General features: G+C 40.9%; 1 protein-coding gene across 1 annotated transcript in view; it reads right to left on the bottom strand.

The window, feature by feature from the left end:
- Positions 1–1,122: 1,122 nt before the first annotated feature.
- Positions 1,123–18,735, bottom strand: part of PHLPP1 (PH domain and leucine rich repeat protein phosphatase 1) — a 280,844-nt gene continuing 263,231 nt past the window's right edge. Inside the window, 4 exon segments of the mRNA XM_058277856.1 lie at positions 1,123–3,231; positions 5,865–6,093; positions 9,212–9,406; positions 16,407–16,511. Coding sequence (XP_058133839.1) covers positions 2,092–3,231; positions 5,865–6,093; positions 9,212–9,406; positions 16,407–16,511 — 1,669 coding nt within the window. The 3' untranslated portion in view covers positions 1,123–2,091.

The following is an 18,735-nucleotide window of genomic DNA, read 5'->3' as shown; positions in this document are numbered from 1 at the left end:
TGATCAGGGCAGCAGGTTCTGACCTCCCCACCCCAAGTGAGCTGAAAAGGAAGAGTGAGCCACACTGCAGGTTTGGGTTTACTCCAACACAAGGCATTAAGTGAATCCTGCCTCTAGGGGGATCCAAGGACTGAGGAAGTGACAGAACCAGCCCAGATCACCTGTGTTGAGTAGAGGACTGGCATGAAAACCTGGAGCCATCCCATGTCTGCTCCTTCTGCCTGCAGTAGGGAAAAAAATGCGACACAGACAAGGTGCTGATGAGCGGAGCAGCTCAGGGCTCCTGAAATGGTTTTGCTTCTCGTCTAAAGCAGAGCGCTACCTGCCTTTGTTAGTGATAGGGCTGAGCTGTGATCACTGGTGGACTTAATGGTTTTCAAAGATCACACTGTGCAAGTAGCCCACATGAGATGAAGTATGGACTATACCGAGCCAAGGTCCATCCACTGACTTGGCCACCTAGTGAAGGGACAGAAAGCCTGACACCAAGCCCACAAATTATGGAATATTAATTGCCCTGGTCACTGGTACCATGCAAGGGAAGACAGGGTCTACATGAGAAGCTGGTTCACAGGAAGACCAAAAGCATCTCCAACACATGGTTCACAAGATGCAGGCTGGGGTGGGGTGCAGCTCTGTAAATGGCTAAGTCAGCTAGGAGTATCAGATTTCCTAAGTGCACTCTGCTGTGCCACATTGTTGCTGGTAGTGGTGGAGCGTGAGCCAACCAGCTCTTGATTCTCCCTGTTCCAATAAAAGGTATATTAACCTGCTCATGTGAACTAGGGGGTCCCTGAGGGAAATGAAACTGAACTTGGCTTTGCAGGGGTAGAAGTTTTCCAGGGATCTCCTCTATGCAACCTCTATCTATTCCCCCTTTAACATCTACGCTACTTAATAAGAATGAGAAACGGAAAGGCTGAAAGATCAGCTATTTATATCGCAGGTTAACTTTACTTCCTTCAATGTAGGTTAACCTATTGGGTGTTTTTCCCTTTTAAAAAAACTGAAGTCAGAAATATTCATAATCCCAACATTCCACCCATTCATTCCAAACCCAAACTGGGTGTGATTCATTTGCAAGACACACCTGGCTGCTGAGACAAAAGCAGATGGGTCCAATACTTGGAAATTTTGTATTTATTATAACAAAAATTATGACATGTTCATTTGTGCATTCTACTTTAATATAACTCTCGGTATGTAAATGATCTAACTGAACTCTATACAGTCATGCTGATTGTGGCAGCAGTAAGGAACACAATTAAAAGGTGTCAAAAGGCAGGGAGCAGGAAGAGGAGAAAAAGGTCAGAGGTTCCTGGGTGCAGGTTCTCTTCCAGTGGTCTTGGACCCACCTTGCTTGAACAGAAACGCTCTAGCTGTTCAGCCTGCACACTATGAACTACAGGTGGACTATGAGGTGGGGGTGGGTGGGAGAGGCTCTTCAGAGGAGGAAAGTCAGCTTTTAGGCTGTGTCCTTATGCCAAGACTATAAAACATTTTTAAGCATCACTATACAACACTGAGCTATTTACAATAGAAATTTCTCAATCAACTGTTCTCTCAGAGAAAATTAGTGAATCCCAGTGACTTAAGTCACCTGACAGAGTAAAGCAACTCCTAGGAGTTAGTCTCCGTATTCTACAAATGTCTATCATTTTCAAGACAAAAAAAAAATCCCCCCGAAAGAAATAAAGAATTATAGTATTACTAAATCATTTAGTGCTGGCAACCTGCCCTGCCTTACAATCAACAAAAAAGCCATTTTAAAAAATATTACATTATCATTAACTGTTTCTCTGTAATATATTAAACCTTTTGTTCTTTGTCTTTACACATCTGATATGTTAGGGGAGGAGGTTAGAAAATTTAAATCATATTGGTAAAACACTGCTAGAAGAAAAGTGGTAATTATTTAAAAAAAATAAACAACAAAAAGAGACCTATAGATCAGCTGCAAGGACAGGGAGGTGGAGGAAGGTGTGTGGGAGAAGGATGTGGAGTAAAACCCCTGGTTTAACGTGAGCCTGGGAGACTCTTACAACTCAGTCTCTCTTGGTTAGTTTATTTGTGAACAGCACTCAGACCGGGTCATAGTGGTGTATCGTAATAGTCCGGCAGCTGCTCCACCTGATACTGCCGCTGCGGCGGCGGCGGCTGCTGCTGCTCCTGGTGATGCTTCATGATTTCCTTGACTTCCTCTTCCAGCTCTGGAGGTATGATAAACTGATCATCAGGATCCGGCTGAGCTGGGGCAGCAAAATAGCCTCCAGGCTTGCGGAGAGGTGCATCCGTCGCTACCTCTATCACATTGTGGCTCCTTTCCTGGGGTGCTATGGAGCCATTAGCCCTCCGGCGCCCAATGGTCCCCACTGCAGAAAAGTCCACCTTCCTGGGTATACCTGGCTCATCCTCATTGGCGCTGATGACAATGCCCTCGTCACTGACCTCAGCGGGCAGCTGGAGCAGGTGCTGCTGTTTCTCTCTCTCCTTGGCCCGGCTACAGTGGATATCCACTTCCACCTCTACCCGGCTGCCGTTAGTGAAGACACCTTCAATAGGCTCTTCATCGTCACTGTCAAGGCCATTGTCAGAGAAGGCGCTAGAGAAAGTGGCGCTGGACAGCTGGCGCTGGAAGGAGTTGGAGAGACACACTGGGTGGAGCATGCAGCGCTGCTCACTGGGGAACGCGGGGCTGCTCTCATTCAGGGCTCCGGATGGGGGCTCATCCGAAGCTGTGGATCCCACCTCACTGCTCATCTCGGAAGTGGAGATCTCACTGCTGATCTCGGAAGCCATGCCGCTGCTGGAGGACGGCACGCCCAGCCCCTCGGAGGGCCGATCCTTGATGACCATGCTGACGGAGGGAGGGAAGATGCCCGGGCTGGGTGGTGGGACACTGCCACCTGCACTGAGCTCACAGCAGCAGAAGCTGTCCTCAGTGACATTGAGCTGCACCACCACCGCGCTGATGCTGTCATGGCAGCCATAGCTCTGGGCCAGAGTGCACAACTTCTTCGCAGCGGCTAGGGCGTCAGGCACGTTGCGCACGGCCTCCACAGCCTCCTCGATGGACAGGCTCTCCCATAGGCCCTTACTGCCCAGGATGAAAAACTCATCCTGCGGGCTCAGGGTCACAGACTGCACGTGAGGGCGAGGCACCACGCTGGGGTGGAGGAAGGTGTAGCCCAGGATGCGCGTGGACTCGGTCACTCCATTCACCTTGCCATCCTGGAAGAAGCAGCATTTCCAAACAGTTAATACACAGCACGGATGGCAACCATGCAGGTCCCCTGACTATGGCACAGGGAAAGGGATGTGTGGCCCACCACAAAGGCAAGCAGCTCTCACTCTCTGGGGAGCAGTTCATGCTCATCTGTCACCAGAAAGCCCTGGGTAGTAGGGCTGGTGAGGTAAGGAGCAATGGGGACAAAAGGAAAATATTTCAGTTTTTCTTTTGATTGGAGCCATGCTCATACTAGGTAGCAAGGCCTGCCTCTAGCCTCCATCCTACACAGCAGGCATGGCTGATGGGCTTCCTCACAACGCCACAGGATTCTGAAAGAAGAGGAGCCTTTATGAAATAAGCCGCTCCTGAGCAAAGACATGTGGGGCAGGTACGTTTCAAAATAATGTCCTGAAACCTTATGTTCCCTCCAATAGCACATCAATCAAGAGTGGCAGTAGTGTCTGAAGGTCCAGAAGGGGAACTTAAGCAAGGGGAAAAAATAAGTACTTATTTGGTGGAGAAAATCAAGTGTGAACTGCTGGGTAAGACTGTACATGTTTGGAGAAGCAGATGCTAAAGGAGAAGTACCAATTCTGATAACTTCCTTGAACTTGATTTCCTGGTGGTAAATGAAGAAGGTAAAATCTAGATTTTGTTCAGTTGGGCTCTTTCCATTTATATCACTGGCCAAAATTTCAAACCATTTGCCAGCAAAAAGACCTTGACCCTGAGTAGAGAAAGGATGAAGAGACCCATGTACCTGTTTGGTTCTTTATTCTTCCAAGTTTGAAGTTCTCAGATCCATAGAGTACCTCTGCAGGCCCTTACTCCTAGTACCTACTTCCAGAGAATGTTCCACTGTGACAAATCCAACTGTGTCCAGGGTGAGGTTAATGTGCAGGGATAATTCTGCTACCCCCTTGAGTCAGTGTTTCTTCCAGAGAATAACCATCTTCTTTCCCATCCTACCACCTTCCTTTATCTGTGATTTGGCACAGTGTTTGCTTGTTCTAGGTAAGTTTTAGTTTTAACTCTTTCTTTCCCTACCTCTCACACAACCTAGCCCTGCCACACTTTCAGGCAGGTAGCAGCAATCTTCAAAGTAAAATTAGGTAAATGGTCTCAAACACAATTTAAACTTCCTGACTACTGATGTAATTTGTGTTTCTGTGAAGGGTGAAATCTGTTAAGAAACTACCCTTACTGTTCTGTCCAACCCTTCAGATATCTCCCCATCAAAATCAATAGTGTGTGTGATTGGGTAAGTGCCTCCAGAGAGAGAAGCAACCAAACACATGGGGGTCGAGTGTTCAGCAATGCAGACAAAAATGAGGAAGGGGAGGAGGCACAGAAGACGAGAGAGAACGGCTAAAGTACAAACTGTGCTTCATGAGTATAGCAGAGTGTACATCATGACTTTAAACCAAAAAATCATTCACCCTTGATCATCTTCGACATAAGGTTGAGCATTTAATTCAGTGCATTCTCTACAGTCTTACACGTCTTTGCTTCCTAATATGCTGGCTATAGCATCAGTCATCCATTTTAGCGTCAGTCATCCATTTTAATCCTCTTCTTAGAACAGGCAGGGAATTTAAGTTTTCACAGACTCATTCCACAAATCCCACTGAATATCCTGACTCTCTCTTTCACATGGCCCTTAGAAAGCTTATTGGGAATCACAGTTCTCTCTCCTCGGGACAACAGCCTTTCACCACGGTCTCTCTTGATACACCCAGTCTACGTGTTCTATCTCCTCTGAGACTGTAAACCAATGTGGGCAGATGTGACATTTCACCTTGGTAGTCCCATACCATTTTCAAGCACTTAACAGGTAACCAACAATGTATGATGAATTAGTGAATGGAGTAGAATTCTTAGAGCCCATTTTGGGAGTTGCACTGGTAATGACTTTTGTTGTAATGCTGCCTTACTCCAGGGTTTCTCAACAGCGGCACTACTGACATTTTGAGCTGGATAATTCTTTGTGTGGGGGCTGTCCTGTGCATTGTAGCATGTTTAGAAGCATCCCTGGCCTCTATCCACTACCTGCCAATAGCCTCCTTTCTTCTAATACATTTTGACAAGCAAAAATGTCCCCCAGTGAGGAAAATCACTCTGGTGAGAACCTTACTCAAATGGAACACATGAAGCAGGACCCAAAATAACAGCTGGCTACATTTGCACAGACTTCCACAGTTTTGATACTCACACTGGTCTTCTTAAGATAGGACAGATACATAACTACTCTCACTTTTCAGATGGAGAAACTGAGGCTTAGAGGCCACCGCCTCTGGGTGGCAGAGCTAGGACTGAACACCAGCAGTGTGGGTTCAGGAGAAGAGCCCACAAGCACCAAACCAGAGCGTTCCTAGAATGGCTGGGAGGATTGAATGGGGTAAGGCCCATGAAGCACTTAGCAGAGGACCTGACACAGAGGTGCTTGGCGCATGTCTAATTATGCTAGACATGATAATGCCTTTAGACAACTCAAACAAGGATCCTGCTTCGTGATACTATGGATTCGGAATTTTAATTTTAGATCATGCTTTGAATGGAAATATTCCCTAGGTAGTTTTTGCCACGACCCTAGCCCTCTCCTCACCATGATCCTGATGAAAATCACTCTCCTCACCTCAGTGACAATGGCCTTGTGCTGTTTAATTCTCTTTAGTTCTTCTTCATAGCTCATGACATAAGATCTGGAGAGAGGCAATGGCTTCCCATTTCGACAGAGAACTGTTTGGCACTTGCCCACATTAGCAGAGGTCAAGGTGAAGGATCCTCCTGGGTCCAGAGGGTCATGCTTGATATGACAAAGGACAGCAGCACCTCCAAGTTTCTGCCCAGCAGTTCCAAGTTTCCTAGAATCCGAAAAGAGGGGGTAAAACCCAAGTACAACCCATCACATGTTAGTTTGTGAGTTCAAAAGAAACACTGCCCCACTGGGTAGGGAGAGGAGGGAGAGAACCTGGGGATTCATGTCAGCCTCTCTTCATCAAAGTACATCCTGTTCCACTTCTCAGAGGAAAAAGCCATGGCTCTGACATCACACATCCCCACACAAAGAAGAGTTTGCTCCCAACTGGTGGGCAGGGTCACTTTACACAGAAGCTGACTAGAACAAAGGCGCCCTCGTACCACAGTGTCCAGCTGGCTGCCCCATGTCCCCACTGCTCTGTGAGCACACACCAAAGACAGTAGCAGAATTATCTCTTCATCTATTTAAACACAGATGTTTACAAAATAAAGAATATTTCAAACCACCAAAAAATTACCCCCTCTTCCCATCTACTCTCTCTAAATCACCCCTGCTCCCAGTAGAGGACACTCAAAGGGAACATTTAATTAAGAGCAGGGTGTAGACATACTGCATCCATTGACACATCTACTTCAAAACCACCTGATACCCCTCCCCTTCTATCAGGTGTTTCTAACACAAGTCTTTAGGTCCTGGATTATTCATGTTTTACCCCATAGAGTGAAGCCTTTCTGGACCACTACTGTCTATTCTAGAATATTCACAGAAAGGACATTCTAGTAATCCAGTTCCAAAGGGCTTGTGAATTGCCCTTTTATTCATGACCACTAATGCACAGACTTACTAGAACATAAGAAGCACTTGCAGGTTCTGAAGATCAAAAGGAGCAAGAGCTCCTGTCACAAGCTCCACAAATGGCAGTGGCTCTCGGGCCCCTGCTGCTCTTGTGTGATACAGAAGCAAGGAGGTCACGACAGCCTCCCTTGTTTCTCAAGGAAGAATCTTGGGGACAGTTAGCTTATATCCCATATCTAAGTTAACCCAGAAGCACTGCCAGCAGGGAGATTGTGCACAAAAAGCTCAGCACACATCCCATGCCCTATTAACAAATGGGGAAAGTATGAGTATACAAACGATGCTGGAGATGGGCCTGCAATCTGTATCTCTGAAGTCCAAACTACTGGACTTCCATGACCATAATGACTTAAGATCCTTCCAATGTAGCTCTAGTTTCTTCTTTTCAAAGGCACATGGATGTCCTCTCAGCAAATCCAGAAACAGTATAGCATTTGTGGAAAGGACTGCTGGCAGTCCTCAGAGATTGGGGTTCTTAGTTTTGAATTCTTATCCTTTTCTTGAGGGTCTATAAAATGTAGATCTCCTGATGGGTTATGAAAAGGGTGTGTATGTGGTGGTGTATGTAAGTAAGATACGTATTTGCTTTTTTTCTTGGATAAGATGGTGGTAAAAACCAGAAAAGCAGATGAGCTGAGTAGTTAAATGAACACTCTCTGGAGTCTTACTGCCTAATGTCAAATTCTAGTTCTATCACTAACTAGCTCTTAGGACAATTTGCTTTACCTCTCTGTACCTCAATTTCTCAACAGTAGAACAGTACTAATAATAGTACCTGGGAAGCGGATGTGGCTCAACTGATAAGAGCGTCCACCTACCATATAGTAGGTACAGGGTTCAGTACCCAGGGCCTCCTGGCCTGTGTGGTGAGCTAGCCCATGAGCAGAGCTGCTGTGTGCAAGGAGTGCTGTGCAATGCAGGGGTACCCCTGTGTAGGGGTGTCCCCTGCAGAGAGGTACCTCCTGCGCAAGCAGAACCGCCCCACGTGAAAAAAGTGCAGCCTGCCCAGGGGTAGCACCACACACATGGAGAGCTGACACAGAAAGGTGACGCAAGAAAAAGAGACACAGATTTCCAGTGCCGCATGACAAGAATGCAAGCGGACACGGAAGAACACAAAGCGAATGGACACAGACAGCAGACAACAGGGGACGGGAGAGAAGTAAATAATAAATTTTAAAAATCTTAAAAAAAAAATAATACCTATCTCACTGGGAAAAATCTAAGACATGTAAGGTATTTAGAACAATGACTGGTATATATTAAGAGCTCACTCAACATTAGCTATTATTTTTCTATTGCTAATTGTACAAGTACAATGAGATTCTGAAGACAAAGGAGAATCAAATAGCAAAGAACCTCACTGGGCTGCCTCCACCTGAGCTTCCAGAGGACCTATACATGACTTTAAAGGCTGCTCTGAACAGACAGCAGTATTCTGTGGCAGATACTCTTCAGAAGGTCATCATTGTTCCCATGACATTTAGAGCACCAGTACACACTTCTTTATTTCCTGGTCCTCATCAGCAAGTGATAGCATGATATTGATGGACTGGCAATTTCTTTACAACCTACAAAGTCATTAAAGTGATAAGAGCGAGCAATTCTTTGAAAAAGGGAATGCTTACAACACTCAGCCCTAAGAATTGCAAACATTCTACAATTTCTATGGTACTCTAAAGCTCTGTTGCAGGTGGAAGTTTTAGGAAATGGCCTAAGATTCTGCTGGTAAAACTGTTGCACTGGGGAGCAGATGTAGCTTAAGTGATTGAGTGCCTGCTTCCCTAGTTTAAGGTCCTGGGCTTGATCCTCAGTACCTCCTAAAAATCAAATAAACAAATGCAGGTACCTCCTAAAAACAAATAAAAAGTAACAACAACAACAAAAAACTATGTTGCACATTTAATAAGGGAAATAAAAGCTACATATGAAAAGTGATTTAATTCCTGGCTTAAAATTTGACCATCTCAAGTCCAGAACACTAATAGGTTTGGCACTATCTCAAACCAGCAGTTTTATTTCACAAGGGTGAACAAACGGTATTGGAAACAGTACATTTCAAAGAGAAGTCCACACATCAGAAAGTCTAAAGAGCCTCTTGATCTCACATGAAAGGAGGTACTGTAAACAATCTGATGAAAATCTGGAATCATGACAATACAGTGAGGTCCTATTCTCTAAGAGAAACTAAATTCCTATCATTGGCTCAGTCTTGTATAAAGTTGCATGAATATCAGTATGCCGTAAACCACAGCACAGTAAATCCCTCATGCAACATCAGATTGCCTGAATGCATCTTCGATACCCATATTCAACAACAATACTCAATGAGGTGCAAGAAAACACACATGGATTTTAAGTTTTACCTTTGCATAACAATGAACGTATTAACCATGTATTCTTCTTCATTTTTTGTTTTCTGCAGCTCTTCGGCCAGAATGTCACTCATTGTACACTGGAGAAGGTAGGGCACCTCCACATTGCGGTCTCCATCAAATACGCCGTACAGGGCCTCCCGGTTGTCACAGAAGTTATTCACAGACAGGGCAGCAACACACAACCTACAAAGCAAGAATGCTTTTGTGCTAAATCTACACATCTTTCCTTTTCCATCCCCAATCCAACCCTATTTTTTCCAGATTTGCCTATCCCAAGCTGGCTGAAAGACTATTAATGGCATGTTCTTGGTCTCTTTCTTCTTGACTCGAGACAGATTAAGAATAGGTAAACTGATCCCAGCTAATCTATACAACCAATTTCTATAAACAGAGAAGAAGGATTAACATATATTATGCTTCATAATGGCTTCCCCTATCTTTACCTGTGATGATTTTATTTTTAAATAACAGTTAAAGAAGGGGCATAAGAGGCATTGGGAATATAAAAGAACATGAACCCATATCTCTATTCATTCAAAAAAACATTTATTGAGGAGAACTTCCATGTCCAGCCAAAGAGTAACAGCTAAAATATTTGATAAAATATGAAACATGTATAAAAAGTATAAAAAAATACATGAAAGACCCCAAACTGAAAAAAAAAAAAAAGGCAAAAAAATATATGAAACAACATTCAGGCATTGGATAATAAGAAGTGCAAGTCAGGGATTCCTGAAGGAGGTAAAAACAAAAAGATGGGCCTGATGCTCGCATTGACCACAGCACGGGGAGGATGAGACCGTTTGGAGTTCATAGGCCAGAGTTCCAGAGGAAGAGAGCTGCGCTGAGCAGAGGCTCTCCTAGCTCCAAGTTTCAAAAGAGTCAAACTATGTCCAAATAACTTAGCTGAGTCATAGGCCCTATGCAAAATTAAACACAGAGAAAAAAGACTGAAAGAAACCAGAGCATCAGAGTAAGTGGTGGGATAATTTCAAGCAGCCTAATACACAGGAAATTGGAGTCTTCAAAAGAGAACAGTGAGAGATGAGGGAAAAAAAGAACTAATGGCTGAAAATATTTTAAATCTGATGAAAATTATAAACCTACAGATACAAGAAGTTTAACAAACCATAAACAAAAGAAATATGAAAAAAACTTGAGACATGTCAAAATCAAATTGCTGAAAACCAGAAATAAATTAAGTAGGGGAAGGAGGAGAACCACGTAACCTACAGAATAAAAAGATATGAATGAAGCAGACTTCTTGTTGAAAACAATGCTAAAGATAGTGGAGCAACATTTTTAAAGTACCGACAAAAAAAATCTGACAACTCACATTTCCAAACAGGCAAAAAGGGCTTTAAAAAATTAAGGTTAAATAAAAATAGTTTCAGACATACTCATAAAAGAATTTACTACCAAAAGACACTACAATAAAATGCTAAAGGAAATCCTTGAAGCAAAAGGAAAAATGATACCAGATGGGATCTAGATCTTCATAGAAGTCTGAAAAGCACCAGGTATGGAAAGTAAGTTAGTAAATAAAGAATGTTTCTATCTTATTTTCAAAGTCACTTTAAAACAGTGATTCGCAACAGAGGGAGATTTTGCCCCTGGGAGACATTTAGCAATGTCTGGAGACATTTCTGGTTGTTGAAATTGGGGGTGGTGATGCTATTGGAATCCAGTGTGTAGAGGGCAGGGAGGATGATAAATATTCTACAATGCACAGAACAGCTACATGCCTCAACCCCCTAAAACAAAGATTGAGATGGCCCAAAATGACGAGAGTATTGAGACTGAGAGATACTGCTTTAGCAAATAATTAACAGTTAAAAGTAATGTGGGTTTATAACAAAAACAGAGGTAAAATATATGACGATAATAGCACAATGGTTGGGAGAGGGGAAATGGGAGTACACATTGTGAGGTTCTTAAAATATACATGAAGTGAGTGACTATTACTTGAAGGTCAACTGCAATAAGTTAAAGGTATATACTATAAATCCTAAAGCACCATGCACACAAAAAAGGCAGAACTGAAGAGCTGACAAAGGAGATAAAATGGAATAAAAAATACTCAATCCAAAAGAATGAAGAATAAGAGGAATAAGGGAATAAAGAGAAAATGGGACAAATAGAAAATAAATAAGATGGCAAATTTGAAAGCCAACCATACCAATAATTACATTAAATATAAATGGTCTAATCTTTACCAAAAAAAGGAAAATGTTAGATTGGCTAAAAAAGCAAGACTACCAAAAAAAAAAAAAAAAAAAGACTATATACTGCCTACAGGAAACCCACTTTAAATATAAAGCAACAAATAGGTTAAAAGTAAAAGGATGAAAACAAGATACCATGCTAACAAATGGTCTTTGTTTTAGAACAAAGACTATTATCAGAATAAAGAGGGTCATTTCATAATGATAAAGGAGTCAGATCACTGATGTAATATCCTAAATATTTATGCATTTTATAACAAAGTTTCAAAATACCTGAAGCAAAACTGATAAAACTACAAGGAGAAATAGACAAATGCCTAATTATAGTCTCTCCATCACCACCAGAATAAGGAGACAGAAAATCAATAAGGCTCTATAAGACTTTAACAACATTATCAACCAACTTGATTTACTTGACACCCTACTAAACAATAGCAGAAAACACATTTCCCCCCCAAATATACACAGAATGATATCCAGACAAGACCACATTCTGGGCCAAAAACCAAATCTCAATAAATTTAATGAGATTCAAGTCATCCAAAGTATGCTCTCCAACCATATTGGAGAAATTGCTGACAGCTTTAATGATGAATTCTACCAATATTTCAGGAAGAAATAATATCAATTCTATACAAACTCTCCCAGGAAACTGAAGAAGAGGGAATATTCTCCAGGTCATTCTATGACATACCAAAACAGAAAAAGACATCCCATGAAAAGAAAACCACAGACTAATATCCACCATGAATACAGATATCCTCAACATGCTCCCAGCAAATTGACTCAGCAGTATATAAAAAGGATAATAATACATTAAGACCACGGGCAATTTATCCTGAGAATGCAAGACTGGGTCAACATTTGAAAATTAATCAGTGTAATTCACCTTATGAATAGATTAAAGAAGAAAAACATTATTGGTCATGATCATCTCAATAGATGCAGAATAAGCTTATGACAAAATACAACATCCATTTATTGTTTAAAAACTTAGCAAGCTAGGAAGAAAAAGGGAACCTTCTTAACTTGTCAAAGGGTGTCTAAAAATACCTTCAGCTCACCAAAGAAAATATAGGGATGATAAATAAGCACATGATAATATGCTCAGCATCATTAGTCTTTAGGGAAATGGAAATTAAAACCACAACGAGCTGCCACTATTAGAATGACCAAAACCACCAGCACCACCACCACCAGCTAACAATAGTGAATGTTGGCAAGGATGTGCAGTGACTGCTGTCTCACTCACTGCTGCTGGGAATGAAAAACGATACAGCCACATTGGGAAACAGTTTGGCAGTTTCTTATAACATTAAGAAATGTTACACTTATGATAAGTCCCAATAATCTCATTTCTAGTTATTTATCCAAGTCAAATGAAAATACATGTTCACACAAAAACCTATTTGTGACTGCTTATAGGAAGTTTTATTTGTAATAGTTAAAACTGGTAACAATTTAAATGTGCTTAAATTGTGAATGGGTCAACAACCATAACACACCTATGCAATGTAATACTATTCAGCAATAGAAAAGAACTACTGAACACATGAAACGGTATTTGATGAATGAATCTCAAATGCATTACGCTAGGTGAAAAAAAACAGACTCAGAGGTTTTATATTGTATACCATTTATATAACATTCTGGAAAAGTAAAAATTAAAAGAACAGAAAGCATAATAGGAGTTGACAGGGGTTAGAAATGAGGCGGTGAACTGACAACAAAGGGTTATGATGAAATTTTGGGAGGTAATGGAACTGTTCCATATTTTGATTGTGGTGGTGGCTACGTGACTATATTCTTTTGTCAACACCTGTGGCACTGTACATTAAAAACAGTGAATTTTATTATATAAACTCTACTTTTTTACTGTACGTAAATTAACAAAAAAGAAAAAAAAAGTTACCTGTTATGTATATATCTGCTGTGGCCAGATACCCCAGATATAAGCCTGAAAATAATCACCTTGTCCTTAAGGAGTTTGGAGATAAATTATCATCATCACCATTATTATAATAGAAGGTAATAGAAGCTGACACTTAAAAAGGGCTTCCTGTATAGTGCACATTGTTCTATGTACTTCACTTATGTTAACTCCAGTGATCCTTACAACAACTCTATGAGGTAGGTAGTGCTTTCAATGCTGTTCTAAAGATGAGGACATTAAGGAAAAGAGAGTTTGAATAATAGGCCAAAGTCACATAGCAAAGAAGTGTAGCACCCAGGATCAAACCCAGGCAGTCAGGCTTTTATCCCAGTGCTTTGAAATTCTTGCCTCCATTTATTAAGAAAAATAAGTCATCTTAGTTATATGGCAATAACTAGCCAATTAAGTTTTATAATATTAAATCACCTTATATGCCAGGCCAATTTTCCTGCTATAATCCTTTGCCAGTCAGAATGGGGTTATGTATTTAAAAAGAAAAATAAAGAAGGGAAACACCTTGTTTTTGAAGTACAGTAGTGATCGTTCTTAGGATTTCTTTTCCTCTGACCCTTGCAGTTTTTTTTTTTTTTAGTCTGAAGAGGAGCCTAAATAATGTAACTTCAGCTCCCTGCTAGGGTTTCCCCAAAGGGTCTAAACTGGCCTGACAGGCAGGTAACACTGTACAATAGGGGAAGGAGGGAGAGATGAGAATTGAGATCTACTGAGATATGCAATCTCAATTCTTCCCTTCCTTCAAGATGGCAAGCTGCAAACCACTTGTTTACATTATCACTTTATCCACAATGCAAACCCACTTGAGAAACTTCTGTGCTGGCAAACTAAAGGGTAAACAAATAAAAACGCAACCCACACACAATGGGAAATTAAGGGCAGGGGTTGGCATGGGACCTCTGGGGTTCTCTTAACCTTCTCCTTCTCTTGCTCTAGGGTGGCCATTTAGGGGTGTGTGCACTGTGGAAAGGGAAAATATGCAAGAAAAATATCCAACTGGCCACTTGTTTCATTAATATTTATGAGTAGATAATAAATTTTATTATCTATAATGCTTAAAAGCCAATCTTGGGGGAGCGGACATGGCTCAAGCACTTGAGTGCCAATCTCCCACATGGGAGGTCCTGGGTTGTTTCTGGTGCCTCCTAAAGTAAACAAACAAACAATGAGCAAAAAACAACATGCAGACAACAAGCAAAAACAACAGCTAGCAGGTGACAAATAAAACCAACTGGTGTTTGTAAGCAAGACCTAAAGTCCTTTAACCTAAAAAGTAATTGATCTTTAGTAAGGAATTTTGAGTGCCCTCAAGAATGTACTACTTCTCTATCTCTGACCCAGAATAATGACATATAGTGTGAAGTACATACAAATAATGTAATTAGTGCCCCATCAAAATGGAGGTGAGCCTCCTCTGGCTGGTTATTCTGCCTTTATTGAGTAAACAGTGCAGCAAATGAAACAGAGGTATTGAATTAATTGAGGGGTACCTTTTCTTTAGGTAGCAGGACACCAAATCACACTTAGTGAAATAAGAAGAGGATTAGTGAGTCAAACCAGAGCTTGAGTTTATTTTGTTTTCTGTCCCAAAGATGAGTAGTCAATATTGCAGCAACAGTTCAGCCTTTTATTCTCAATAAGGGTATTCAGTTTCTCAGTGGTTCTCTATCGTGGATGCACATTAGAATCACCTGGGAAAATTTTAAGACTTCTCTTTCAATTGGTCTGCATTCGGGAATTTTTTTTGAAGCTCCATGATTCTAATGTATATCCAGCTTCAATGATTCTAATGTATATCCAGAGCTTAATACTATTGTTGACCATTATTGGGTCATTCTTCACTTTGTTCTTCCCTTACTCTTAATTCTTTGTGTTCTTCTACCTTAGCTAATTAAATTATGAATTCAGTAATTTAGAGGATTCTTGACTTTTCTAGTACTAATTATTATTAATACTTAATACACACAAGCAGCCTGAAGAGCATGATTACTATATTTAGGAAAATCAACATTTGTATCTAAGAGTGGGAAGGTTGGTGAGAAGGGGAAAGAAAAAGATATGATGCAGGAAGCGGATGTGGCTCAGGCAAATGGGCTCCTGTGTACCATATAGGAGGTCCAGGGTTCGATGCCCGTGGCCTCCTGGGGAAGGCAAGCTGGCCCACGTGGAGTGCTGGCCTGTGCGAGTGCTGGCCTATGTGGAATATGCACAGGACTCTAGCCCTGTGCAGGAGTGCTGGCTCACGTGGAGAGCTGGCACAGCAAGATGACACAACAAAAAGAGATACAGAGGAGAAATAATAGGAGACACAGCAGACCAGGGAGCTGAAGTGGTGCAAGAGAATGACTGTCTCTCGCCCACTCCAGAAGGTCCCAGGATTGGTTCCTGGAGCTGCCTAAAAGAATATAACGAGACATAGAAGAACACACAGTGAATGGGCACAGAGAGCAGATAATGGAGGGAGGAGGGAGAAATAAATAAATAAATCTTTTTTAAAAAAATAAAAAAGATACGATGGGTAAGACACACAGTTGACATTACAGGGAATGGAAAAACTGCTGCCAAGCTCATGTAGATTGTAAAAATAGGCCCATACAACTACTAACTGGCTAATACCGTAAGTGATCTTGAATATGGACAATCAAGGCTACCTCTCCTCTCATTTAATACTTCCCTTGTGTTGCTTAGGAAACAGGTTCAGAGAAAGATAAAAGAGCTTTTAAAAAGAGCAGGGATGCATTTCAACCCTTACGCCTTCTCCAAACACTGGAGTCTTACACAGATAGAATGTGTTAGTTACCCTGACACCGAGCAACATCTCTTATAAAGAGAGGGTGTGACCCAAGCAGGGCCTCAGCGCAAGGTTCAGACATAAGTCATGGAATAAGCCTCACTTTGGGGAAACATTTTACGTGACAAGCGTGTGTGCTATAGTACTGGGTTTCTTTTCACCTCCCTAAAGAAATAAGGCAAGCAGAAAGCAGTTCTTGTTCCAGAGTTTCAGCCCACTTACTTGTTTTTCACCCCTGAAGCTTCAGTGTAACCATGACTCCACACAGGTGGGGCTCCTGATGCATCCCCTGCTGAAGGCTGATCAATCTTGAAACAGCGGATATTGCTAACCAGAGAAACAGGGAAGGGAAGAGGAATCATTAAAACCAGAGATATGAGAATCGCTACCTTTATCTTGGAAATGAAAAAGGGCTGCAAAGCACTCTGTACTTACCACTTATTACTGTTTAATGAGTCTAAAATATTTATCAACAACAAGAACCAGCTACTGCTCATCATAATGAAAACCAAGGGGCATATACAACAAGCATCGGAATTCATTTTTACCAGCATTTTATAGCAGCTATTAGAGACTTTCACATACACTACACTAGAGGGCTACTTTTTACTGGAAATTAAAAGGACAACTTACAATCTTGGCATGAGAAAAGAAAAGTTAAAGATTCTTAAAACATTAACATACAAATTTGAAAAGAACAAATCTATGCCATAGTTACACTGGGTTTAGGTGATGTGAGAGAATTCTGAAACACTCACCCCAAATCCAATTTCTGCCCATACCACCTCTTCAAATATTTTATAAATATTATTAAGGACTTGCCCTCCCTCCTCTGGAGCTTCCAAATTTTTTCTTGCATGTATAGCTATCCATGCTAAGACTAATATAAAAAAAAATAAACAAAATTACAAAGTAAATGAGGGGTGTTTTAATAATTTACAACTCAATTACATGTATTTAAAACTGGGAAACTTAAGTTCTTATCTTATCCTAAGCTTCCATATGCAATAATTAGTTCAAAAGATTCCAAAGCTTATAGTAAAGGGCAAACTCTTAAATGGGGTTTATGAAAAACCAGCCTCATATAAGGGATTCGGTGCTCCCAAATAGGAAATGATAAGAGGTGTGAAGTAGGTTTTTAAAAAGGCTGGGTACTACCTAGTGAAATATATTTTGGTTACTTGTAAGTTGCCACTAGTTCCCTGCCTCCCCCATCCATTATTTAAAAAAGAGAAAAATATATCTAACTTAAAAACACCTAAATACTTACTCACTTAAATTATCTGTCACCATTCATTAACTCTAAAATATAACAAATATGAATGCCCTTCCTAAGAACTATTTAACTCTAAGAAGTCAGTCAGTGTCTACCTAGTATTCACTTTGATTCTTGAAACAGCTGGTAGGAATTTCTTAGAACTTAAAAATATTTGATTAAAGAAAAGTCTCTACTTTCAATTGCCAGCAAACATATTTCCCTTTATCCTAAAACACTGAAACACATATAAACCATAGGTGGTGTCAACAGAAAGCCCTAAATCAAATTAGCACCTCATTTTACAGCATGACCATATATTCTCTTTTCAAAGTTCCCAATCCTATCAATAAAAATGAGGCATTAAAAAGAGACAGCCCCAGGCAGACACATAGAACAATGGAACTAAATTTATGGTTCAAAAACAGACCCTCACATGTATGGTCAAGTGCTTTTTGACTAGCCAGCCAAACCCACACAGCCTGGGCAGAACAATCCATTCAACAAATGGTGCTGAAAGAATTGGATATTTATAGCTGAAGGAAGGAAAGAGAACCCCTATCTCACACCTTACTGAAAAATTAACTCAAAATGGATCAAAAACCTAAAAATAAAAGAACATAAACCTTCTAGAAGAAATTATAGGAAGATATCTTCAAGACCTGGTGAAGGTGGTGAATTCTTAAAGGAGGTAAGAAGAGGACTGAGATGGACTACTGATGCTGAATGTATGTAGAAGTTTTAATTAGCTTTACTATAAAAGTGTGGAAATGTACAGAGTGGATGGTAACACATAGTAACAGGTAGTTTATAAATGGGGATGTGACTGAAAATGGTAGTCTAGGTATATAAATGCCAGTTGACAGAAATAATCTAGGAACTGAATAGCCTAGTAAACCAAGAGGTGGATGAGAATTGTGGTTGATGGTACAGATGCAAGAGTGTCCTTTGTGAGCTAGAGTGAATGTACATCACTACAGGGTGTTGGAATGTGGAGAAGCATGGGAAAAATATAGCTGGAGTGACCTATGGGACTGTGGTTAGTAGTAATAATACTATTGCATCTATGTAAAAGATGTACTGTGTTGATAATGAGGCAGTATGGAAAATATGAACCAAATGTACACTATGGATATGGTAACAATTAGATATTATCTTATCTGTAGCAAATGATCCACCACAGTGCAGTGTGTTGATGGAGGGGTGTTGTTTGGAAATTCTGCACATGTGCGTGATTATTTTAAGTTTACAACTTCTGTTAGAAAAAATATATTTAAAAAATAATAATAGGGTGGG

The sequence above is a fragment of the Dasypus novemcinctus genome, chromosome 16, assembly GCF_030445035.2.
Source record: "Dasypus novemcinctus isolate mDasNov1 chromosome 16, mDasNov1.1.hap2, whole genome shotgun sequence".
Classification (NCBI taxonomy): Eukaryota; Metazoa; Chordata; class Mammalia; order Cingulata; family Dasypodidae; genus Dasypus; species Dasypus novemcinctus.
Note: the sequence above shows the minus strand (reverse complement) of the source record. Positions and strands in the feature narration are given on the sequence as shown.